Source organism: Falco biarmicus, chromosome 3 (assembly GCF_023638135.1).
Source record: "Falco biarmicus isolate bFalBia1 chromosome 3, bFalBia1.pri, whole genome shotgun sequence".
NCBI classification, from domain to species: domain Eukaryota; kingdom Metazoa; phylum Chordata; class Aves; order Falconiformes; family Falconidae; genus Falco; species Falco biarmicus.
The window spans coordinates 29,146,556-29,172,830 of record NC_079290.1 but is presented as its reverse complement, the minus strand read 5'-3'; the positions used below and the strand labels follow the sequence as shown (position 1 = coordinate 29,172,830).

Below are 26,275 nucleotides of genomic sequence, written 5' to 3'. Positions count from 1 at the left end.
CCAAAGCAAAGTATCCACTTAGTATCACAAAACATAAAGCTATAAACAGGCACAAGACTTTATAAACATCTGCATTTTATTCCAGAAATCTGGTTTCTATGTGGAGTGTTATAATCATAATAAAGGACTATGAGGTTAATGAGCTGGTGAAGAACCAGCTGGTCAGAATTATCTCCTTTAATATCCAGAAAATGAGGATGAGGTAAACTCCTCTAGCTTTTTTCCTCTTACAGGTACAGAAATTACATAGTATGCTTGCTGTTACGTTCACATCTTGTTTTTAGAACTGGCATCTCTCCAGCCCCAGCATAGAAATACAACTCCGAGATATCTGGATTAGAAAACAATTTGCTTAGCCAGTGCTATGGTTACATGGTAGGGACCATATAGGACCCAGAACCCGTGGTGTCAGGCAGAAAATTTAAAATTGCATGGAGTATCTAAAGCATGTTTATAAGTAAACATTCCTTTTAAAGTTTGATTGCTTAGAACTCTTTTCAATTATTTTCTTATTGTTTTTACCCGATTTGGCTACTTTTTTATTATAATTTTAATAGTTTGACATGTGCACTAACAAATGCAGGAAAACTTGATCAAAGTAGTTTGTAGCAGGTACGATTTTTGCTGATCTGTAAAATATGACGCAAGAGCACATACCACTCTTTTTGGAGCACATCCCCAAAAGATCTGCTCAGAAAATTAGTTTTGTGAAGACATCATGATATATCGTTAGCCATCTGCAGGAATATTTGCTTTGTAAATAAACTCGGTGTTCTTCTAATGCTTGTGCAGATGTTTTATACAGTTTACTTAACACTTTTTTTGCTAAAAATCTTAAATGAGGTTTGTAAAATCATAAAGCTGCAGTGTTCAGCTTACTGCCAAAATAGTACTAAAGGTTACATGTTTCTGTTTATTTGTAACATTTCTCTCAGAAGACGCTGTGAAAACGTGAAAGCTGGTTTCACTTAAAAATCAGTTTTTCAAGGCAACAAATTTAAAAACTCCCACTGTGGCCTAAATGTATGACAGCAGCTTTCTGCACTTCTACTAGTTAAGAGATGCATTTTTTAATTTACCTTACCTGTGATTTTCCAGTGCCCATATTGGAGAAGTTAATGTGCTTTTAAAAAACAATAATTAAAAAATAGATAAATAATTTTTTGTAAATAATAGCCAGCTGGACAGCGTTGTTGATATTTTTAATGGAGAACCATTCACTGAAGGCCAAAAGTGAAAGTAAAATTCCTGCTTTCAGTTTAGCTAGAAAGTGATTTAAAATACTAACTGAACAAAGCAACATTTTGGCTTTATTAATCAAAATGTATATAATCAATTAAATTGTAACTTGTGTTAACTTTTAAAAAAAGTTTAGGAATGATGGGAGAGGTTAAAGAATTGATTTTAAAATAGGTATGTTTACATAATAGTATAACTAATGCTTTAAAGTATATTAAGTGTAGTTAATCTAATACAGATTTCCTATAATTCAGAAATATTAGTTACGAGATGTAGCAAGCCTGTCCCTAATAAGTTCTTGATTAGATCCCCATGAGTGAGAAGATATTGATCATGAGTCTGGACAGCATTCAAGAATGCATGTTTCAGTCTAAATGAAAATTAGTTTACTGTATTAGGTGTTTCACTTTTTTGGATGCAGCACAGCTAGCTCTTCTGAATCTTCACAGTAATTTATCTTAACAGCTGACTTAATTGTATATTCGAAGTTTACAAGCATGTTGGTATTGAGAAGGATAACTTAGTTCTAAATCAGCTAAATGATTCAGTAATTTTGAAACAACTAGTAAACTTTACATAACCGTCTCTGGGTTCACTGCAGGTAGAAACGAGCAGCACAAACTTTGGCTTTGTAGTTTTGTGCATTAATTTCTGATGTGCAAAGACTAACAGTTACTTTTTCTGCTTGCTGCATTGGAGGCTGACAGTTTTGTTTCAGGCAGAAGAATAAAGCAACTTTCTATGATAAACTAATTATGGCAATCTGGATATCCTTAATGATACTCTGAATGTAAGAATTCTTTCATTTATTTTTTCTTTTTAATGATACTTTATAAAATTTATATTGTACTGTACCATGAAGATTTAAACATCACCTTTAACTCAATCCTTTTGATTATTATGCCCTCTATATGACCTGTAAAGACATGTTTTTATTATTTGTCTGTTGGTGATCATGGTAACATTCATTACATTCTTGAGAAAAGTTTTTTCAGGAATTCAGAATTTTTGTTACATTTACTTGGGAACATTTATGAATTAGAAGATTATTTCACTTTTTTAAACTACTTTAAATATCTTCAAAATTGCCCTGAGTAATAAAGGTGGGATGATCAGCAGTCTCCTCCAGTATTACTTGTGTTGGTGCTTTGTGTTGCATCCTTTCTGTCCTGTCATTTTTAACATTAAGTACTTCATTTCTGTGAAAGAACTTTCCCTTGCCCAGCTAAGAATCTACTTTAATCTGTATCTGTAACATTCATAGTGACTGTCACCATTGCTTATAGAGTCTGAATTGTTGCACATTTCTAGTAGCATAAATGCTAGTTTAGGAAGTTATCTAATTATTATTAGAGCACAAGTCATATCAATTCCTCTTTGTAACCAGTATATGGAGTTCTTCTGGAAGGGGGTAAAATTGATACCAGTGAAGGTGCAATTTTACATTTCATATAGAGGTGACTGAATCTGTGATTCGTAGTCATTGTTTATTTGTAGGATTTATGTTTATTTACAAAAGGGTTACACGAAGGAAGCTATTTATTCTGCTGAGTTTGCTAGCACCTCAGATAAAAGTTAGACAAGTAACAGACAAAACGGCAGGGAGGGGATCCAGATTGCACTACATGCATTCAGCATGCTGTTACATAAATGCAATCAGAATTTTAGGCAATTTCACAATATGCAGCAACAGGGCATTTCTCCTTGATATTTATGCTGTGTGGGAATTTTTCAGTTAGTTACACACTGTGTATCTTGTCCTCCTTGTGAAAGTCCTCCAATATGTAGTATAGTTAATTTGAAATAATATTTCTAGAATCTTTTGAAACTGCAGCGCGTTCCCAAGACTTGTTGAAGCTGGCTCCCCTCCTCTAGGTGTAAACGGCAGTATTTCCACATCTGAGATTTCACTTAGTCCATGCCTTTTTGTGTCTTGCTACAAGCATTTCGGTATATGTGGAGCTGCTCATTTGTTCTCCCTCCTTTCTTACACTTAGGTTTTGTAAGTTGAGGAAGGCGTTTTGGTTTTACATGGCAGGTGTAAGTCTATCAAAATGGTACTGTAAAGCTCAAAATCAAATGATCTGTAAAGGACTGGAATTTCATTCAAATTTGGTGTTAACCAAATAATAAGATATGATGTTGTTAAGTTGACCTCTAAAATGTAATTTTCCTTGTTTGTGTAAATTGAGCACACATACAATGAAGTGGGTTTTTTTTTTTCTGTGTGTACTGTCATTCACAAATACAAGCCCCTTTTGAAATTATTGCCTATGCGGATGATAGCTGCAGAAATGACCATGATTGTCCATTAGAAAACCTGACCATTTGATGTTCATAGTATCTAGAACTTGTATTTCTTTCCCAATAAGTAACCAAGCACTACAGATTTCACATTTTTCAAAGCTGTTGTTTTTTGGATTTTCATTTGTTTGTTGGTTTTTTGTTTTGTTGTTGTTCTTGCTGGGTTTGTTTGTTTGGTTGGTTTTTTTTGTTTGGAGTTTTTTTTAAGAAAATATTTGCTTTCATCTTGAGCCCTATGTATCAAGTTCTGTTGGGGTGCACATATGAAAAAAAAGTTTATAGTGGAACTGCCTGTGTAACTTTACCTCTCTTGTAGTGTCACAACTTTGACAGCGTAATGTACTGTGGCTATTTTTGTTCTGGCTCATTGTTTGGCAACTAATTTATATGCTATTTATTGCTATCTTGTATCACTGGTGTAAAGCATGAAGTCTTCTTAAACAATATACAGGAATATATGAATTAATTAGGACTTTCTGTTTAGAAGACACATAGTTTCCTATTCTTCCTCTACTTAACATTTCTGCTATAGAATAGCATAATCTTCTGTGGAATTTCTACTGTAAAGCTTGCTTGCTTTCCTATAATATTTTCTTACTTCTCAACCTCTGTGTCTGTATTCTTTTAATCGAACACCTAAGAAATTATATGAAATCTTCTCTGTGTTTCCTGTTGCCTCTGGGAAGCTGTAATTTTTAAGAAATAAGGAAAGAGACCACAGCTGTATATTACTCAAATTACTTTTAAGAGAAGGCACATGAGGTATCTACTGCTGAAAAGATTTCAGTTTTATAACTGAAAGTGCAAGACCAGTTGGTATCCATAGTCACAACACTACAAATGTTCAGCTGCTGAAGAAGGAATGAAAATAGCTCCCTTGGTGCCCTGTTGCCATAGGGGAAGAATCCTGTTGCATTTCCCAGAGGAATACTGCTGTAAGAAATTGCAAAATAGCATTTTCGCTGACAATAGCGAGGTGTTTATAAATACAGAAGCTGAACTGTATTAAAAAACATCTTGGATGTTTTTAGAGCATTTGCTGGTTTTACTTTAAAACCTGTATTATGAAAGTAATAAACAGGAGATTGTATTGAAAATCACTTAGGAGGAGATATATTGAGGCATTGCTGGCTTTTAGCTATATCATTAGTTTACAATCTTTCTGTAATGTTGTGCTACAGTAGCAGAGGTGGTGTGGTAGCACTCTTACCAATGCAGTCGTAGAGAAAGGGAGGATGCAGTCCTGATATCAGTGTGCTTATGTATATTACAATGCATGGTTAACTGCCTACAGGTCATAGAAATCATGGTTTGTAAACGAAATACAGTGAAGCTTCACCGTGCTGGGTTTTTTTAGTAGAAAGTTGAGAGGGCTAATTAGGCATTCTGATAGCTTAGTTAAGGGTCATACATTTGGATCATGACTGATACTATTCTCTGCGTGAAGAGAGATGATAGCATGTTTCTCTCTTCCCTGCTGGGACATGGACAAAACCAAGTATTCCAGCAAGGATCTATTTCCCATTATTTCAGAGCCTTGGAGCAGACCTCAGCTATTTTCTGCTTTTTAAAGCTGAATGAGATATTGATAATTGTAACGTCATCTTCCTGGCTGTTTTTCTGGCCGAGAATTACCCGCTATAGATGTCTTTGTTATAAAGTGAAGAGGAAGTCTGTCCTTCAAAGACAAAAGTGAATCTGTGCTGCTTTTCTGATGTCCTTGTGCCACATCTGACTTCACAGATGCACCACAAGTCCAGGAATGGTTCTATATGACTAATACTTTCAAACCCAGCTTATTTAAATCAGCTTTGAGACCTCTGCTCTAAGTTTCTCCAGTGTTTTCTTGCTCCCTATGAGCTATTCACCTAGAACTCCCCTGGGAGCTTGCACTCTGATCAACCTTGCAGTAAACCCCGGGTCCTCAAACTTTTTAAACAGGGGCCAGTGCACGGATGCAGTGGCAGGCAGTCATCTGCGGCTGCTTGGTTTCCCCCCACAACCCCCGGCTGGGGGGAGGGTGTGTGTGTCTGTAAATACTGGGGGCCGGATTGAGGACCCTGGGGGGCCATATGCGGCCTGCGGGCCGTAGTTAGCAGCCCTGCACTAAACTATCTCAAAATAGGGCATATAGTTTTTCAGCCTTGTCTATCCCTTATTGAAAACATCCTCATTCACAGCAAGAAAGATCACACAAGAGATTGCTTATTCAAGTCGACTATGGTCCTCGCCCTGCTTTTATGCAAGCTTTCAGCTGGAGCATGCAGGCTGTCTTTTAGATCTTGAAGATAAGTCGTTTGTCCATCAGGATGCTTTAGTTTCAATTTCAGTCCACTACCTGGCTGTTGCAGGGTTGTTTGATTCTCGCTGTTCTTGCAGTCCTGTTGTCCTGCAAGAATAAAAAGTTAATTTAGTTAAATAGGCAGTTTGAGGCCTTCCCTTACCAAGAAAACAGTCTTTCTGATATCCAGCATTCCCTCAAAGAGGGTTGGGAATATCTACATGCAGGTAGAAGTTTTTAGGCAAAGCTGAAGCTCTCTGTGCAGAAGTTCCTGTGTGGAATTTGGAGGGTTTTTTAATCAAACTGTGCTGTGGTGATTAGAACTCATTTGTTGCATATCTGGAGACCCCCGTATCTTCATCAACTAATGTCTGTGTAAACAATATTTGAAGCACAGCTGCTGGTGGTATTTACACATTTGTATGCATACTTACCAAGAACAAGACAGTCATAAAAATCTACAAATCATATTGCGTTTGGAAAGGAGGTTCTGCTGTTGCAGTTTGTCTAAGGCTCTGAGGTCCACATCCAGATGGTTTGGACCTGGAGTTGTTCAAAACCCATTTGCTTTGGAGTTGACTGTAGTAAATAGGCAATCATTTAGAAATGAAGAAAATTACTTAACCAGTAAGCGAAATTCAAGATACATGTGTGTATACATTTTTATTTCTGTGCTCTCTGCTCTGGGATTTGGAGAATGTATAATGCTTTTGGCATGGAGCGTAGAGTGAATCAGGGAGCATAAATACTGAATGAATGGTATTGTGAAACAAAAGTTTCCAGGTCTGAATGCTTAAAACGACCCTTTTGACTGACCAGCCATGCCTTCAGTGTTCTCAGTGTCTGCATACACAATGGATTTATGCAGTGGTATAGATGATGTTTTCTGTTTTATTGCCTCTTTCTTCCTTCCTACTGCACACTGAGCTAACCCTTTTCTAGAATAAACGGAAATGTTTTCTGAGTGAAAGCAGTCAGCTCAGTTATCATTTTATATGTAAAGCTAAGATATGAGGCAGCGATATAGTAGGAAAAGTATGTTTATCTGTATTGAATCAGGTGGGATACTTTGGAAGTTCTTCGATCAGCTCTGTTCTTGGTTACTCTGCATAGCTCAGCAGGGTTGGTCACCACATTAATCTCCTGGAATGTCTTGCTCAGCTTAGGTCCCTGCAGGGCTTTACCTTCTTCCATAGTGAAAATTACTGTGTTTTCCTATCACTTGTTTTGAACCAGGTTCAAATTATTTATCTGTTTAACTTCTTCACTTACTGCTTATAAGTAGTGTAGTTTTTTCAAAAGCCTTCTATGAAACCTTGTGGAATACGTGTAGGGAATTCCAGTAGACTACATAACTAGTCTTTGTCCTTATGACTGTTGATTCCTTAGTTTTGAGCCATCATATTTCTTATTTTATAATTAAATTTGTTCACATTTCTGTTGCAGAGTAGAACATGATCCAACATTAGCACTAGATTCCTGGGATCAAATGAAAGAAGGGATTTGCTGCTTTACTCTCATTGCTAATCTCAGTCCATTAAATACAGTAATTAGCAAAATTCTTGTTTAACAAAAAATATCCATACAAACGTTTCATTCCTAGTCTGCTTGAGAAGGCATCTGTTTTCTGTAGTTCATCAGAAATCCACTTCATGTAATTACTGTGAATCTAAAAAATGGCCACCACAGCCTTTAAAATAAGAGCAAGGAGGTCTCAGCCAAATAGAGCAAATAAAAAATTAGGTAAATTGCCTCATAGTTTCTTCAGAGCACCAAATAACTTCCTACTTAGTGTCTCCTCTTCATCCACCAGATCGAGTAACTGTGAGTTGTACTGGTTCCATATGGAAGGTGAAAAGGAACAGCCGTGACATTACAATGCCTATTTGAATTCTTCTGTCACAGAGCTAAACAAGCTAAAATTCTCAAACCTCTGTTAGTGTTCTGACAACCTGGTCAGGTATGACCGAGTTAATGTAGTTTATGGCATTAGTTAGAGGTCTAAGTAACCTTTGTCATACAGGTAACTGGTGGGACCAGATACAGAGGCAGAACTGTTGGTAGCCTGAGAGCTATCTCTTCCATATGTGAAAGTATCACGATGCTAGCAGAGCAGATCTTATCCGTGAAGTTTCATAATAAACACTGTCTAAGGATGTAGAGTCAGATAGATGATCAGATTTGCAACGTCAGATGTTAGATAGCTTTTTAGTGGAACTTTGGTGTGAAAAAAGACAAAGGGACCAGGCTTTGGTAGATACCTTTTGTAATTGAAGTGGCTAGTTGTCAGAACTTCTGGGTTTCTGAATAAACGTTTGCGTAGTGCTCTCTCCAGTAACAACCTCTGCTTGGAGTCAGTTTGGGTCACCCTACATCTTCTGGATGGAAACATAACTCTGGGCAACTTGAACGTTGTATTTCTTACACACCCCCCACCCCCCTTAAAAAATAAAAATAAGTAAAACAAAGCAAGTGTTCTAAACACTTTGTGTTTTCTAAAATGATCATTTTATTCAATTCCTGACAATATGGTTTTGAAGTCGTTATAATATATCCTTTCTACGTGTATAGTCCTTTGTTTCAGTTGAATGTAAACCTTCTCATTCTCCTTATAATTACAGATTAGTAAGTGCAATGGTTAAATATAAGGTGAATATGAGGAAATGATACTTGAATGAGACATCCTTGCATTAAAAACCTTGAAGTTAAGGAAGAGATGCTGTGCAGCTCAGCATAGGAATATTGCTGTTACATTTTCATAGAGACAGTTCAGTAATCATCTAAATAAAGCTGACATTTATGTATACTAAAGCTGCCTACACAGGTGCTACTTTTCTTGATTGCTATTGCCTATTAATAGAAATATTATTATGATTTTTATTTATATTTATATATATTATGAATACTATGAACCAACGTCACCATATTCTCTAAAGGAAATTAAAGTTTTGCTGAAATGAATTTTGGAAAACAAAGCAGCCTTTCAAGATACCTTTTTTTTTTTTTTTTTTTTTTTCAAAAACATACAGGGAACAGGTTAAATATGAATGTTCTTGCATTTTTGTGAAAACTTGCATCTCAACATGTCATAGCGTTTTTCCTCGGTACAACAAAATACTAAGTGGAATCAATTCCATTCTTAACATCAGAGGGCAAAGATGATATGAAATAACTGAGGGTTGTTCTACACCTTGCTTTGGATTGATTTGCAGAAATGTGGCTCCTTGTACTTTACAAAAATTATGCCTGACATACAGCCCTTTGTTAATCAGTGTATTTAGTAGTTTTGTGGTTTACCTCATTATGTGATATCTTTGACTATAATTCTGTGTTATAATTCCATAAATCAGTATATGTATTGATGGAGATAGGACTTTTCTTTAGTCCTAACAATGGCTTATCAGAATGTTCAACTGAAATTGGGCCCAAGTGATTTAGTTATGATTCACACCACTACATTTATTTTTACTTCTAGTTACAGTAGGTAATTGGTTGCGCACATAACTTTAACATCTGAATTCTATCCCTGGGTCCTGCTGTCCTGCTGTGTGATTTAATAACCTCTCTGCCTCACCTTCTCTATTTTTGAAATAAAAATAATGATGCTGACCTCTTTTGTTTCAGCACTTGATGCTTTTCTGCTATAAACCTCAGCAGGAGAGTTACAAGGTCATGATAGCAATAGAGATACATTCGTGCTGAATGTTTCCAAAGATCAAAAGCTTATTCTTAAAAAGAGAAACAAACAAACAAACAAAAACAAAAACGAGAACCCAAAAGGAATAGCGTTAAAATATTGTTGTGTGTATGCCTAAGTAAAGAATAACTATTGTATGAAAGAACTGTTTGATGTTACAGACCAAAGAGCCTTAGTTCATGGGAAAATGCTACCCCACTACTTCAGTTTTAATGAAATACTCTAATACTGGTCTAAGCAACAGAACTAATTGATCTTAGAGTTATTTTAAGCACTCGGTGTACATAAAACTCCATGAAAGTACAGTAGACTTGGAGATTTTTCTCTGAGATAAAATTGAGATAATGTTTACATAAAAGGCCATCTGTAATCATTCAAGTCAACCTTGAATAGGGAGACATGCAGACATATATTTCAGTAGTTAGAAAAAATTATTAACTTATTGTAGCTGGTGTAATGAAAAATAATTTTTCACAATCACATAAACTTTGTTGTAGCTTGAAATACCTGTTTCCCTTGTCTGACTCAGCACTTCAGGATGAAATGCAGGACTCGGTCTCCTACGTAAGTCGATTATTTTCCAGGACAATCATATTGCCTTGTTATTGGTATTCCAAAGTGGACAAAAAGGTTGCAGGTTTAATTTTTATGCTGTGAAACTTCAGTCTCTAACTCCTGCTTCAGCCCTCATCATTCAGCTTGGGATGTGACTGAAAATGGCTGTGGAGCCGTAGGATAGCTAATTGGTAAAGCCTGTTTGGAATGTGGGTGAGTGAGCCATTTTGGCAGTAAGCAGAGTAGTAAAGAGCACTCTTTTTCCCTTAGTTGACTTCCAGGCTAAAATTAAACAGAGTTAGATATTTCCACATTTAGTGATTTACAGTGCATCTGTTCTGAGTCAACTAGCAGAAAGAACTAATTACCTGTATACTTTTATAAAAAAAGAACTCTTCATTTGGGTGTAATATGCAGATCTGCATTTTTGCAGTATGCCTTAGTGGAAATGCCTGTCAGAACCATAAGATAAGAAGTGAAAAGATTAATTCTTCATTCTGTTGTCATTTAAAATAACTGAATACTAAATTAATACTAACTCAACCTGTATCAGCACCTGCTTATCATTCGCGTATCCTGAGACATCTAGGAGCCATGAGGTCAATGCTAAAATAATTCGTGGTGTGGTTTATATAGCAAGATGGTGTAATGTTTTCTTTAGTTACTTAGTTACTAAAAATACACAAAACTTGTCAAAGTTTGTTTTTATTGTAGATCATTCCCTTTGTTCATATTTGTGATCCCTCCCAAATAGAAAGTGTCCATTAACTATAACTAAATGTCAGTTTCCTGTGGAGGTTTTCCAGTTCATTTTATAGGGGAATATCTAAAATGTGTTAAAAGGTTTTACTGGAAATAGCAATATAGATGTGTTTGGATACTGCATCCACACAGAACAGAATTTAGGAAGAATTCTGCCACAGTGATCCTTTATTACATGCAGAAAAATGTATTTTATTTCTGCAGCAAATAGCAAGGCTGCTTCTCAATGTCTAGTGCATCATAGTTTGTTACTGTTTACTGTGTTAAATGTTGATTTCTAATAAGTAAATTTATGATTGAAATGTTATCGTCTACTCTTCCTAGTAATTTTTTTTCACTGAAATGTTGGGAGTGACTCAGTAATGCAGTTTACTCTTTCACAAAATTCTTACATATCCAAATAGACAGCTGTTTTCACCAGATGTTGCTATCTCCCTTCTCCTTCCCTAAGTGCTCATCCACCTCTGCCTTGCTCTTTCAGCACCTTGCTGCCTTCATCCTTTTCTTCTGTCTCTGTGATATTTGAAGCCCTTTCGCATTTTTTCATCACTGCTGAGCATCTCTCAGCACCACCACTCTGTTGCTTGACTCTGCCTCATTTCACCTGTCCTGCCTTCACCTCTGGTCTCTTTTTTTCTGCAGCTGCACCCCCCAGGTGTCCTCTTCTGCCTCACCAGAGGAGTACCATATTCCCTTTTTGCCCCACTTACTATATACTTGAATTTCCCTTTTGAAGGAGAGGGTAGGGCTAGAGCCCCAGGGTAGCGACCCCGCTCCTCCTTGCTCCTCCAGCAGCCTTTTGCTCAGCCGTCAAGGTGGGAGGAGCTGGCGGCAGAGCCAGCCCAAGTGCAGGAGGCCCCAGGTTATCCTCTGCGAGCCTCCCCCCCTTGCCCCTTGGGAAGACGAGTGCTGTTGCTGCAGCTGTCAGCCCAAAAAAGCTTGTCAAGGAGCTTGTCTGCAGGATGAAGAGTGCCAAGCGCAGCTGTGCTCTGCTGCCTCCTGTTCCTTCTCCTCTGCTGTCTGCCTGCAGCCTCCCCTTGGTTCGTTCCTTCAGGGGACAGCTTGAACGTTGGGGTGGAAAGGAATTATTTGCCCAAACTGTGCCTGGCAGATAACACCGTGACTCTGAGGAAATTCTCAAACGTTTGAAGATTGTGTGGTGTTGGGTTCAATTCATATTTTTAAAATCAGTTACTAGATAGATGTAATAGATAACTCTGGCAAGAGCTGGGATAAGGAAAAGGAACCTAGTATGGAATGGGACTAAGGTCTGTTTTTTCTGAAATGTAAATTCAATTAAAAGGAGAAAAGGGGAGGGGAGAAAAGAAAGTTCACCACAGTCTTAATGAAATCCAGGGAACTCAAGCATTGCATTTTGTCAGAGACGAAATAGCAATTAATTTTTTTTCTTAGATGTTGAAGGAGACTGCTGCCAACTTACAGCTTGTTCTTCACATCAGTGAGATCTTCCTGGAAAACTGTGGGGGAGGGGGGATTCTTATTTCTTGGCATGAAAACACATGTTTGAGTTGGGTTTTTTGGGGGCAATGGGAGGAGAAAGATCTGAGAAACTTTTCTTTGTCCACATAGTTATTTATTTTGAGTAAAGCTGTTACACAGAAAACTTTACATAAGTGTTTGTTGTTAAACTGTTTGTTGACTATAGTGGCCGAACAGCAAATATGGTAGTAAATTTCAGTAATTCAATGTGACAGAAGTGGCTTGGTACAAGGCCAAAATTACCTGACAGTCAAATTGAAAGGCAAATAATATAATTGCTTATCTGACTACTTGTGCTGCTTTTTTAGTTTTTTTTTTTTTTCCCTCCCAGACACAAACTATCAAAGACAAAAGAACTGGAAAAATAAACTATTTTGCTTTCTATTTTACCGTACTTCAGAGTTTTATGGGATTGTGCTAGTGTGACTTGATTGAAGGGAAAAGATAGTTTCAGTTCAAAGCATGACTTAATTGTATTGAACTTCTTAGTTTTAGCTAATTTTTTTGCAGTAAACAAGAAACTAAATTAAGTAACGAGCATCATGTGCTACAGTAACACTTTTTTTTTTCTTCTTCTTCTTTTCAGGAGTCTGTTATAAATATGGGATTTTTTGTTGACTTTGCCTGTAGGCTGACTGTATTCCTCACTCTTTGGGAGGTCTCTGACTCCCACTTGTCACATCACATAAACATTAAACCTTTCATTAAGTATTGCTGACAACAGGCAGTATCTCTTCAAGATGCAGGATTCTCTTATTTTGGCATCCAAGTAGCTTATAAAAGTTAATGATTATAGTGTATACTTTATCAATCCTCTGTTACCTTCTGCTTACTTTTTCTAGTCTCCTCCAGATCCCACTGCAAGGCATATTCACCGCTCTTCTTGCACATTACCCCTTGACTTTATGCTTGACATCAGCTTTGTTTTAAATTGCAGATTTATTTCTAAGGTATATTACTGACATTTAAAACCATCAGATCACATAGACTAGTCTGCATATAGGAGCTCTTCACAGTGTGTGTTCCAACTACAAGCCTGTTCTAGGCAAATGAATTATCTTTGAGTATTTCTTGACTGCCATTTTCCCATTGTATTCATCAGGCTTTGCTTGCCTTGCCCCAGGTTGGTGGGCCTTCTGCCATTTGGAATTCAGCTGGTTTTAAAATCTTGTTGTGTACAATAAAGTCATAACTTCTTTTTTTTCTGTTTACAGTTTTGGTGATGTATTATGTGTTTTGAGGCGTATGTTTTTGCTGGTTTTTGGAAAGTACATTGAATTGTGTGACAAGCTTTCTGAATTTGAGTTTATGATTGAATTCAGATTGCTGTGTAATTATATTGTGTACTACAGAGTAAATATAGTATATATTGCTTTAGGAACTGTGATTCTTTGAATTACTGAACTACTGTAATTCTCTAGAACTTGGTGTTGGGACCTTCCAGTAACCAGGATTTCTGTTTTGAATTTATTTAGTTAATTTCATTATTCCATTTACTTATTTGTTGTAAAATTGCAAAACTTCTGTCAAAAGATAGCTGCCTATTACTACTCGCTAGTACTATTTTTTCAATATAATTGATACCTCTGTATTATATTAATCTATTTGCTTCTGATTAAGTTCTGCTGCAATAGATACTTTTTCTCTGCTATTAAAACAAAACTCTCACTAATATATCATCAGACTTTTAATGCAGGTTTAACAGAAATGGTGCTTCATAAATTACGTTTTAGTGTGCTTCGCTTGAAGTATATGCTAAGATTTCTGGATACTGAGAATAGTTTTTCTCCTAATTTGAGTTTTAATGCTTCCTATGTCAGTTTTTCTTCACAAGCATCAGAAAACTAGAAGTTTACTTTTAAGAAATGAAGATACAGTAGCCCTATCTTGTAATTCTAGGACTTCAAAAGTGAGATTTAAAGGAAATAAGATAATATTGTAAAACTTAGGATAAAATCCTAAGAGCTCACAGTACTGAGACTGCCAGTATTAGCAGAGTTAAAAAATGTGCCTAATTTTACCTACCTAGTCCACTAAAGAATATTTATAACCACATTTACATGAAAAATGTTTGTACTGAGCAGCTTCGGGTAGACCACTAACCTCAAGTGGACCTGTCTTTATTAAAAGAACCCACTGTCCTAGACCAAATTGTTCTTTATTGAGGTTGGGGGGAGTCATGCATTATATTCTTCTCTTTCTGTCAAGGGTCTCATTGACTTGTTTCTTGCATAATGTTATTGTTGGCTGAGAATCTGAGGAAAGGTGTTGAGTATATTTGGTTACACACACAACTTTGTGAAAACAAGCATTTTTCTTGGCAAAAAAATTGTAATAAGCAAAATCAAAATGTGATTCTCTGCTCTTTGTGTGTGTGTCCGTGTCCATAATACCGGCAGTGCTGGCAAGTTTCTCACTTTCAAGAAGTTATTGAAGTTTATGCTTTAATTATTACCCTTGATTGGAGTTTAAAATAAATATATATGTAAGTCCAGTCCAAACAAAAAGTCTTAATCAAAGATCATTTGTTGCAAGAAAAATGAATCCATATATGGAAATTCTTTAGCAGATGGTTCACATATTTTTTTTCTTTTCTACCGTGTACAGGTGCAGTACTCTTGTCCAGCATACAGGGATTAGCAATTAATGTTGATCCAGTCCTGTATAGTTGGCTTATCTACCAACCGCAGAAACGAGCTAGTAGACACATTCAACAGGTATGTATTTTTGGAGGGAAAGGAGTAGGGGAAGGGAAACTTTCTCTTCTGTATTAGGTCAGTAGTACATTCGTGTTCCACTGTTTTCTCTCACCCTGTATTTTATAGTTCGCTGCACATGCTGTTGATCTTATTTTGAATTATTTAAAATGTTAACTTTTGCATATTAAAATTTTCATTTCACAATGTTTTCATTTATAACATTAAGTTAAAGGAATAGGGAGAATATTTTTTTAACGGTCGTGGTTTAGGATCAGTATTTTTGCAACTAGTTTTAACTACTGCGACCTCATAAGCCTCCTGAATCTGAATAGTAAATCATTTTTTAACCATTTAGGTTGGTCTATCCAATAATTGTATAACTTGTTACAGAATCACTGTTCTTATTAAAACACATTTTAGTGGAGATGAACTATACAGTTCTGAAAATGATGTAAGTGAACGTTTTAACAGATTCTGTATATAATGTCAAAACACATATTTGCGTATGAAGTGCTTGGAAAAGGTACAAGAAGTTAAGGCTGTGGGTCTGTGTGGCACAGTGTTTTCTTTGACGTATTGTTGACCTAAGTTTTCATGCCTCATACTCCTGACCTGGAAAGAACACAGGTTTTACTTGATTTTAAATTTATTCTTAACTTTATTTTGGCAGGTTAGTAGAATGTTCTTAAACTTAAATTTGTCATAATTGATGAAATTAGTGGTCTGTGTAGCCTGATGTTCTGTCTCAGTTTTAAGTGGTCAATTATTAAGTGGCTGATATAAGAAACTTTTGGTATTTGTCGCATAATTACGGAACGCTGTGCACATCAGGGAAGTTTCAGATGAGGCCTTGAAATGGGAGGATTAACATGATCTCTTTCTTGTGTGTAAAGAACATTGTTAGGTAGTGATTGTCAAACGTTAATTTGAGTCCTGTTAAGCTCATTCTGCACCAGCATCATCTCAAATCCTTCAGTTTGTCAATTGCTGCTTTATCATTTTAATAACTTTACATAATTTTTAAATGTGTTGAGTTGCTCTTCATTTCAGCATCATAACTAGGGCACCACAACATTTCCTGGTATATGGCTTTTTTAAAAGAGATTTATTTACTTTTGCAGTACTGTTATGTATCCTTCCAAAATGTAATTGAGCCTGGTTATTTCAAATGTTCATATAGAAGTCTTTCATTAACATTAACATATATAATCAGCTGTTACTCAATGCTTTCTCTTTTGATTGCTCTTTTATACTGAGGGACTAGAAAGGTTTAGTGATAACCTTAGGAAACCTATTTGTCCATGGTTTTGATCACTGCACCAGTGGCAAAAATTCTAATCAATTTTTTTTTAAGTAGCTATTTTGTGATTTGTGTCATTACCTTATAGAGCCTTCTAAATTTTTTAGTGATCTATTTCTTACTAAAATTACTGTATCACATTTCTACTGTGATTTAGAGTTCCTTAGTCATTTGAAATTATTTTAAATGTGAATTTATAAATCTGTCAACATTGTACTAGTTTCACTGTTAAACATAACTGTGGTAATAGACTGCACATAATAAAATCTGCAATATCTGGAGTAGTCATGGAGAAACTTCATTTGAAAAGGAAACTATAGCTGTATTAAACTATTCTTAACCAAAGACTTTTTTCTTTATGTAATACTATAATTATACTCAGATAAGGATTTTAGTCAAAGTTATGGCTTTGCATATTGCTTATGGGAAAAGGTTTGGCTTATTACCGTGGTGTAGCTTGTATAACAAAACAAAAATGCTCTGTATTATGTTAATAATTTTTGAACATTTAATGGAACAGCTGTAAGACATGATGCTTTTGAGCAGGTGTTATGGTCAAAATTTTATCGACTGAGAAAGCTCTTTTCTTCCTTTATTCTATCCTAGGTCAGGAGTTAGCAGGGCTTTAAACTAGATACGAAGGGGGAAAGGAATAATACCAGCCTCACTAGAGATGAGCCTGGGGGTGGCATGCTGGCGTTGGAGGCAAGATCAGTTGCACAGCTGAAGTGCACCTATGCCAACATCTGAAGCACAGACAATAAACAGGAGGAGCTGGAAGCCATTGCGCAGCAGAAAGACAGAGACATCATCTCCATCACGGAAGTGTGGTTGGGATGTGTCACATGAGTGCAGTGCTGTGATGGATGGCTATAAACTCTTCAGAAAGGATAGATAGGGAAGGAGAGGCAGTGGGGTAACTCTGTATGTCAGGGAGTGTTTTGACTGCCTGGAGCTTAGTGATGGGTGATAGCAGGGTTGAGAGTTCATGGGTAAGAATGAGGGGAAGGGCCAACAATACGGATATCCTAGTGGGAGTCTGTTATAGACAGCCTAACCAGGATGAAAAGGCAGATGGAATATTCTACAAGCAGCTGGGAGAAGTCTTAAGATTGCTAGTCCTTGTTCTCATGGGAGATCCAATATACTGGATGTCCACTGGAAATGCAACACAGCAGAGAGGAAAATGTCTAGGAGGTTCCTGGAGTGTGTGGAAGATGCCTGCCTGACACAGCTGGTCAGGGAGCCAGCCGGGGGAGATGTCCCAATGGACCTGCTCTTTACAGACAGGTCAGGGCTGGTGGGTGATGCGGTGGTCAGAGGACGCCTTGAGCATAGCGATCAAGAGATGTACTTTTGATTCTTAGAGAAGTAAGGAGGAGAGTCAGAAGAACCACTGCCTTGGACTGCCGGAGGGCCGGCTCTGGCCTGTTTAGGAGCCTGGTTGATGGAGTCCCTTAGGAGAGAGCTCTGAAGGGCCAAGGTGCAGGAAGACGGCATTCTTCAGCAAGGTGGTCTCAAAGGTGCAGGAGCAGGCTGTCCCTCTATGCCGAAAGACGAGCCAGCGGGGAAGACAACCAGCCTGGTTGAACAGAGAGCTTTGGCTGGAACTCAGGGGGAAAAGGAGAGTTTACCACCTCTGGAAGAAGGGGCAGGGAGCTCAGGAGGTCTGTAAGGATGTCACAAGGTTATGCAGGGAAAAGATTAGAGAGGCAAACGTCCAACTAGAACTCAGGCTGGCCACTGCTGTAAACGGTAAAAAAAAATGTTTTTATAAATGCATTAGAAACAAAAAGAGGGCCAAGGATTATATGCATCCTGTATTGGATGGCGGGGGGAAACACTGCCACGGAGGATGAGGAAAAGGGTGAGGTACTTAATGCTTTCTTTACCTCAGTCTCTAATAGCAAGGCCAGTTACCCTCAGGCTACTCAGCCCCCTGGGCTGGGAGACAGGGATGAGGAGCAGAATAAAGTCCCACAATCCAGGAGGAAACAGTCAGCGACCTGGTGCTCCACCTGGACACACACAAGTCTATGGGGTCACGTGGGATCCACCTGAGGTTACTGAGGGAGCTGGCAGAGGAGCTCACCAAGCCGCTTTCCATCATTTGTCAACAGTCCTGGGTAGCTGGGGAGGTCCCAGAAGACGGGAGGTCAAGCAATGTGACACCCATCTGCTGGAAGGAGGATCCAGGGGACTACAGGCCTGTCAGCCTGACCTCGGTGCCAGGGAAGGTTGTGGAGCAGGTCATCCTGAGCGCCATCACAGCATGTGCAGGACAACCAGGGGATCAGGCCCAGCCAGCATGGGGTTATGAAAGGCAGGTCCTGCTGGACTGACCTGATGTCCTTCTGTGACAAGGTGACCCACCTAGTGGATGAGAGACAGGCTGTGGATGTTGTCTACCTGGACCTTAGTGAAACCTTTGACACTCTCCCACATAATTTTCCTGGAGAAACGGGCTCCTTGTGGCTTGGACAGGCACACTCTATGCTGAGTTAAAAGCTGGCTGGATGGCTGAGCCCGAAGAGTGGGGGTGAATGGAGTAACATCCAGCCAGTGGCTGGTCACAAGTGCCGTTCCCCAGGGCTCAGTGCTGGGGCCAGTCCTGTTTAATACCTTTATCGATGATCTGGACAAGGGCACCCTCAGTAAGTTTGCAGGTGACACCAAGCTGGGTGGGAGTGTTGCTCTGCTGGAGGGCAGGAGGCTCTGCAGAGGGATCTGGACAGGTTGGACCAATGGGCCAAGCCCAGTTGTACGAGGTTCAACGCGGAGAAGTGCCGGGCCCTGCCCTTGGGTCACAGCAGCCCCAGGCAGCGCTGCAGGCTGGGGCAGAGCGGCTGGGAAGCTGCCTGGGGGAAAAGGGCCTGGGGGAGCTGGCTGACGGCCGGCTGGGCATGAGCCAGCAGTGTGCCCGGGGGGGCAAGGGGGCCCACAGCATCCTGGCCTGTATCAGAGAGTGTGGCCAGCAGGACCAGGGCGGTGATCGTCCCCCTGTACTCAGCACTGGTGAGGCCCCTCACTTCAAGAGGGACGTAGTGGTGTTGGAGTGTGTCTCGAGAAGGGCAACGGAGCTGGTGAAGGGTCTGGAGCACAGGTCTTGTGAGGAGCGGCTGAGGGAGCTGGGGGTGTTAAGCCTGTAGAGGAGTCTCAAGGGGGACCTCATTGCTCTCTGCAGCTGCCTGAGAGGAGGCTGTAGGCAGGGGGGGGTCGGTCTCTTCTCCCAAGTAACAAGCAACAGAACAAGGGGAAATGGCCTCATGTTACACCAGGGGAGGTTTAGATTGGATATTAGGAAAACATTCTTCACTGAAAGGGTGGTCAAGCAGTGGAACAGGCTGCCCATGGAGGTGGTGGAACCGCCATCCCTGGAGATGTTTAAAAAATGCATAGATGTGGTGATTAGGGACATGGTTTAGTGGTGAACTTGGCAGTGCTGGGTTAATGGTTGGACTTCACGATCTCAAAGGTCTTTCTCCAACAGAATGGTTCTATGATTCTATAACCATCAGTCTTACAGAACTGCAATGGAAGAAAATAAAGTACATCACTTTAGAAGTTTGATGTGTGATTCAGATATCTTAATTGTTAAGATATTTTAAATTTTAATTTCTGCTTAAAAGAGGTGTTTTGCTCTGTCATTTTGAGCAGGTCAAAATTGTGAGTTTTATCTGAAAACAGATTCTTATAATGTTTTAGTATGTTTGGTTCTGTGTACACATGCTATCAAGTAATAACATTTTGAGTTCAATAAGTTAAATTATTAATTTATTTGGAACCACAGCTATAGCCATGAAAGCTTCTGATTGTCTGGCTCCTCAGAAATAGTTATGCCTTTACGTACCGGAACTTCAGATTTGTTTACCTTTTAATCATTACTCCTGGATTCTTAGGTTTATAATGCCAGTTTGGTAGTACATATAATGTATGTCTTTACTGAAATACTCACTGTGTGTAATGTAATGGATTGGTGTCTGAAAGCACTAAAAGTTAGAAATACCAGAACATACTTAACATTGTAAGCTGAAACATGATAGGACAGAAGTAAGTATGGAAGTAAATGAGTTTTTACAAAAGATGTAAATTTTCAATTACTTTTTCCATAAAGCCATACTGTGTCTTCTTTAATATTAAGGTGATGAAGCTACCAAGAATAGTAATTCTCTTTGGCCTTCCTGATACTTTATACAATGAATAGAAGAAGCAGAAAAACTGTTGTGTTGGGGTGTGGGGTACACATGGCCCAGTAAAGACTACAGCTTTTCCTTTATTACTGTTAGACTATCACTAAAATGACTCTATTTGCTTCCCAGCAGCTAGTAATTGTAGAACTAGTGTGATAGCTGAGGCCATTATGTTACTTACTTTGTACAGATGTTACTTGATACTTTCTCCCCTCCTTTACCAACTGTGTCTATTTTGTACATTAAGGTTACAAACTCTTTAACCGTGTTTATGTACTATCTAGTACACTATGTTATGTGTCCTTATATGTTCTGAAATGGTGTCTGAAAAAATGTGATGAATGATAAATGAGGATTTAAAAGGTCTGACTAAAGGTAAACACAAAAAGGAGAGAGAAGCTATTTAAATGAAAAGTGAAGTTGGGTACAATAATCACTGAATATTAACAGGTTATTCATATATTTAGGCTAGAAGTAAAAGATTTTAAAATCCTGGGTATTAAGACTACACTAATTTTTTTTGCTGCTTCCATTATCATTAGAAGGAAATTTTCTGACTTGTTCCTATATGGAATTTTATGTATGACAACTGTTTGCAGGAGAAGGGGATTAACATTTTCTTTAGATAAACACAAAGTCCAGAATTTGGAAATTCACTTGATATGCAACCCTTCTACATAAGTTATTTTTCTGTATGGTGTGCAAATTACATCATTTATCCTTACATTTATTTTAAATTAACTTGCAAAATAAAATTAAAAAAAGAGGAAACATTGAAAATAGAACCAGTCTTTAAGGCTTCTGCATAATTTTTGAAATACAGTGCAATATTTAGTGCCAGATGCTTTCAGCGAATGGCATTGTAGCATATTACCTTCTTGTTACAAAATGTCACTGCATATGAAAATGTGGCTGCGGTTATGTATTTGAATAATGATATGTGTGGTTGCTGTTGTGGCTATATGGTCTAGGGTAAATGGATGTAAATATAACTTGTTTTTCTGTATCCATTCTGAATTTCAACACACATGTCTAAGTTTTCCATTGTCCCCTTTGAAGCACAGAAACAATGGGAACATTGGAGTCTAAAAATCCAATGCTTGAACGGATCTGCGTATTGCTTTTGAATTCTTCTCATGCCTACTAGAAATAAAGTGGTGTAGTTCTTGAGTTTCTTTGCTGAAGTGAAAGCATTGCATAAAATAAGCCGCTTCTGTATCTATTGGCTTGTCCATTATTACCTTTTACCTAGTTGGTGATACTGGGCACAGGTCAGAATAATGCCATTCTGAGGAGCATAACTGAATTTTCATCATGGGTAGTAGCACTTCTTACAAAATTTGGTTTGGTAGAAATGAAATAATGAGTCTATATGTACAAAACACAAAAAGAAGCACAGAGGTTTATTGCATGCTTTTGATGTCCTTAATTTAACATGTTTGTTGCAAGTTTATAATTTGTAAATTTTCCCAGTAATAATAGAGGAAACTACTGAAACAGTTTGTAGTAGTAAGTTCTGTCATCTCTGTGCATACTGTACGGTATAATGTGCAGCATGTTTTCGTTAAAAGGTGATATGGCAAAGCCAGTGCTGCTTGTGTTGATATTAGTTAGGAGTAGAATTAACATCTCTCTTTGAACAGAAGTCAAAGCAAACTCTTTAGTTTTCTTATGTGTGAAGTCTGAAAAATCCTGTTAGTTATTACAGTAAGTTGTATGAGGTCTTGCTCAATAAGGAGCCCGTTCAGTGCTCAGTCATCACCTACAGTAAAAACATGATTCTTCACATTCAGAGGGAGCTTTCTGTCTTTCAGTCTGTGCCCGTTGCTCTGGTTCTGTCACTGGGCACCACACAGAGAAAAGCCTGGCTACATCTTCTTTGCACCCTCCCTTCAGGTATTTTTATACTTTGAGGTCCTCCATGAGCCTTCTCTTCTCCAGGCTGAACCGTCCCTTGTATGAAAGATGCTCCAGTCCCTTAATCATCTTCGTGACCCTTTGATGGACTCTCTCCAGTATGTCCATGTCTCTCTTGTACTGGGGAGTCCAGAACTAGACCCAGCACTGAATAGAGGTGAAGGATCACTTCCCTTGACTTGCTGGCAGTACTTTGTCTAGTGCAGCCCAGGACACCATTCACCTTGTCTGCAGCAAGGTCAGTTTGTTGGCTGTTGTTCAATCTGGTGTCCACCAGGATGATTTCTGCAAAGCTGCTTTCCAGCTGGGCAGCGCTCAGCATATACTGGCATGTGAGGTTGGTCCTCTCCATTTGCAGGACTTTGTACTCCTCATTGTTGAACTTCATGAGATTCTTGTCAGCCCATTTTTCCAGCCTGTCACAGTCCCTCTGGATAGCAGCACAACCCTTTGGCATAGTAATCGTTCCTCCTATTAATGAAGATATTGAACAGGATTGGACCCCTTGTTGACCCCAGGGTACATCACTACTTACTGGAGTCCAATTAGACTTTGCTCCACTGACCACTGTGCTCTGGGCCCAGCCATTCAACGAGTTTTCAGTCTACTTCACTGTCTGTTCTTCCAGTCCCTACTTCATGAGCTTCTTGGTGAAGATCTTATGGGAGACAGCATCAAAGGCCTTACTGAAGTCAAGGTAGACAATAGCCACTGCTCTCCCTTCATCTACCAAGCCAATCATTTAATCATAAAATGTTGACAAATTGGTCAAGAATGACTTCCACTTGATGAAGCTATGCTGATTACTCCCAGTCACCTTCTTGTCCTTCATATGCATGCAAGTGGTTTCCAGGATTAGTTGTTCCGTCACATTCCCAAGGACTGAGGCTGGCTGGCTGGGTCTTCCTTCTTGCCCTTGAAGATAGAAGTGACAGTTACGTTCTTCCTGTCCTCAGGCACCTCTCCCAATTGCCATGATTGTTCAAAGAACATCAAAAGTGACCTTGTGATGACATCTGCCAACTCTCTCGGCACTTGTGGCTGCATCCCATGAGCACCCATGGACTTACATATGTTTAGAGGTATTCCCTGTCCTTGTCCTCTTCCACTGAGGGTTCCATCTTCCTTGCTTCATCGTTTCCCATTAGTCTCCAAGTAGCTGGGTTTCAAGGCTGGTCTTGCTAGTAAAGACTGAGGTGAAGAAGGCATTCAGTACCTAAGCCTTTTGCAGGCAGAAAAGCAGCTTATGAGTTTCCTGACTTCATTTCAATGTGTATTCCCGTAGACAATTAAATGTTTCAGTTGGCTCTTTTTTAGCTCTTTTGCCCTCCCACTCCTTTCCTTTTTTAAACTCAAGTGAACACAAGGAGTTAGTTAAGATTACATAATACTTATACAGCTTATACACATTTTTTCAAAAATATTTTGTGTTGATTTCATATCTAACGGCTCTGAATAATGTACAAACGGAAGAGAATACAGTTTAGTGTCAGAAAAAGGGAGAAAAAATCCTCCACAGGTTGATAACAGAGAGGGGAAGAGGTAAGGAAAAGATAATTGTTGTCATGAGAGTGTTTTCACCTAATCACCAGCTGATGGTCTTTCCAGATAATCAGCACAGCAAAATACTACATGCTGCTTTGTCTAGAAAAAGAAACTACTGGAAGATCATCTTTCCTGTTTCAAGCGCTGTGCTGTACAGTGTGCAGTAATCACCACCAGAAGAAACCTTTGCCAGCTAGTGGGTTAAAAAAAACCCCAAACTCAGAACGCCCAAGACAGAACATATATTAAAGTGGCAGCAATTGCTGGAATTGATTTTCTTAAGCTGTATTAGTTTATTATTTATAATACTGAGCTGAAATAACTTTGAGTCTTGGTACAGAGTAAGGAATAAACGTTATAAATCAGAGTACTGCAACTTGGAGTTCAAACCTTACTTCCAAAATCCTTAGGTTTTCACTTGTATAACTAGACATATCTTAAAGATATTTTACTTCAGCACCTTCTACACATGCAGCAAATTGTTAGAAAAGAAAAAGAAAAACCACAACAACCAGAGCTTGATAGAATCACAGAACGGTTTGGGCTGGAAGGGACCTTAAAAGTCATGTAGTTCCAACCCCCCTGCCATGGGCAGGGACACCTTCCACCAGACCAGGCTGTCCAAAGCCCCATCCAGCCTGGCTTAATGTATATGATAAAGAGTGACTTTTTCATGCCATTTTTTAATTAACCTATTATGTAATAGTTCAAATGTTTAATACATTGCTTCTCAACTTTTTAGTACTTAATATGACAGAATAAATTAAAAAAACCCTCCGATTTTGCTTTCTTTCAGTTCAAAACCTGAAGAATAGATGAAAAGCATTCTGGAGGAAGTTATTGAATGACAATTTTTTTTGTATTGACATTTGGTGTGTTATACTTATGAAATGGCAATACTAAGAAATATTTAAAGATATCAGTGTTTATAAAGAATATTATGTTGGATACATGGGTAAATTTTTTGAATGTAAATGTTTTGCTCTTCAGCTCTACATTTTAAGAATCAATGCATTAAGAATAAATCTGATAAAAATCTGATTATTCTGTTTTATATACAGTCTGTGTGACTGCTCAAAGGAAAATTAGTATGAGCCAGATATGTCGCAGTCCATCCATAAGTTCCACATCAAAATCAAGTATTTTACATTATCTGGGTGTTAAAAATAATCACTTCCCCCCCCCCCCCCCCCCCCCCCCCCCCCCCGGAATTTGTTAGCCTTTTATGAAATAGGCTTTTGTTACCAACATTGTTTTTCAGTAACTGGTAGTTATCCATGAAGCTGGAGCAGTAAATTTGAAAGACATTTTACGTACTCTTCTTGATGATTATGAACCTGTACTTGATTTTAGCAGGGTTTAAACTGGCACAGAAGTTTGAGTTGAATTTTTTTTTAATGTTCTTCTATGTTTTAGTCAAAATTGCCCTTCATTTTTTTTAGATACTTTAGTCTGTATGGATTGTTTTTGTGAAGTGTGTAAGATGTGTTAGTGTAGTATGTGCACCAGTTGCTTTACTTTTTAAGTTACAGCTTTTTAACAGTTCTTTAACTCAACGTATCTGTAATGTATGCTTAAGCCTGTTTTATTTCTTTGGTCTGAAATCCATGTTGAAAAGCTGTGCTCTTTAATGTTTTACGAAAGGCTAATTTGAACAGAATTTGGGAAAGATACCACTATGGAGATTGACCTCTGTGAATGCTGTTTACTGCTTGTTAACATTGCCTGCCTATTAAAAAGCAAAACAAAGCTACATTTAGAGGCCTTGTTTGCAGAAATTTGATATTTTATGTTGACTATTTTTTGAAGATTTTTTCAGATGTAGCTTGTTTTATTTTTGTAAATCAGTAGTGGTTTTCATATATTTACTCTCTTATAAAAGCCCATACTTAGCTTTGCACAGATAAATATTTGAAGAGTTTGTTTTCCTTGGTAAAAAAGCATTAGCTATACTTTGATGTGAGACAGTCAGGTATGTGGTACTTTTTGCAGTCAATATATAAATGAGTGCATGTAATCTTTCTCAAATGCACATTACTGTAAAGCCTTCATGGCTGGTCAATACTTTCCTTACATTAGTCATTTCTGTGAGATAAAATAACTAATTGTAGTAAAGACTAAACTATCAAAAATGTCTACCTACACTTACATGTAGATGTATAATAGAAAGATGTATAGCTGCATATTTCTGTCATTCTCTTTGGCTGTTCTGTACACATCTGTGTGTTGCTGCCTAATTTAATGAGCATTTCAGTAATGGAGTAGATGTAAACCCAGCCGTGCAGG

The 26,275-nt window shown here is 38.2% G+C and overlaps 1 protein-coding gene across 8 annotated transcripts in view; it reads left to right on the top strand.

Moving 5' to 3' along the window:
• Nucleotides 1-26,275, top strand: part of VPS13B (vacuolar protein sorting 13 homolog B) — a 477,114-nt gene that overhangs the window by 194,989 nt on the left and 255,850 nt on the right. For all 8 annotated transcript variants that reach the window (XR_008820995.1, XM_056333224.1, XM_056333225.1 and 5 more), the window contains one exon: nt 14,946-15,055. Coding sequence is in view for 7 of the 8 variants with exons in the window: in XM_056333224.1 (XP_056189199.1) it covers nt 14,946-15,055 (110 nt within the window). In the remaining variant the exon portion in view is untranslated. The remainder of the gene's footprint in view (nt 1-14,945; nt 15,056-26,275) is intronic.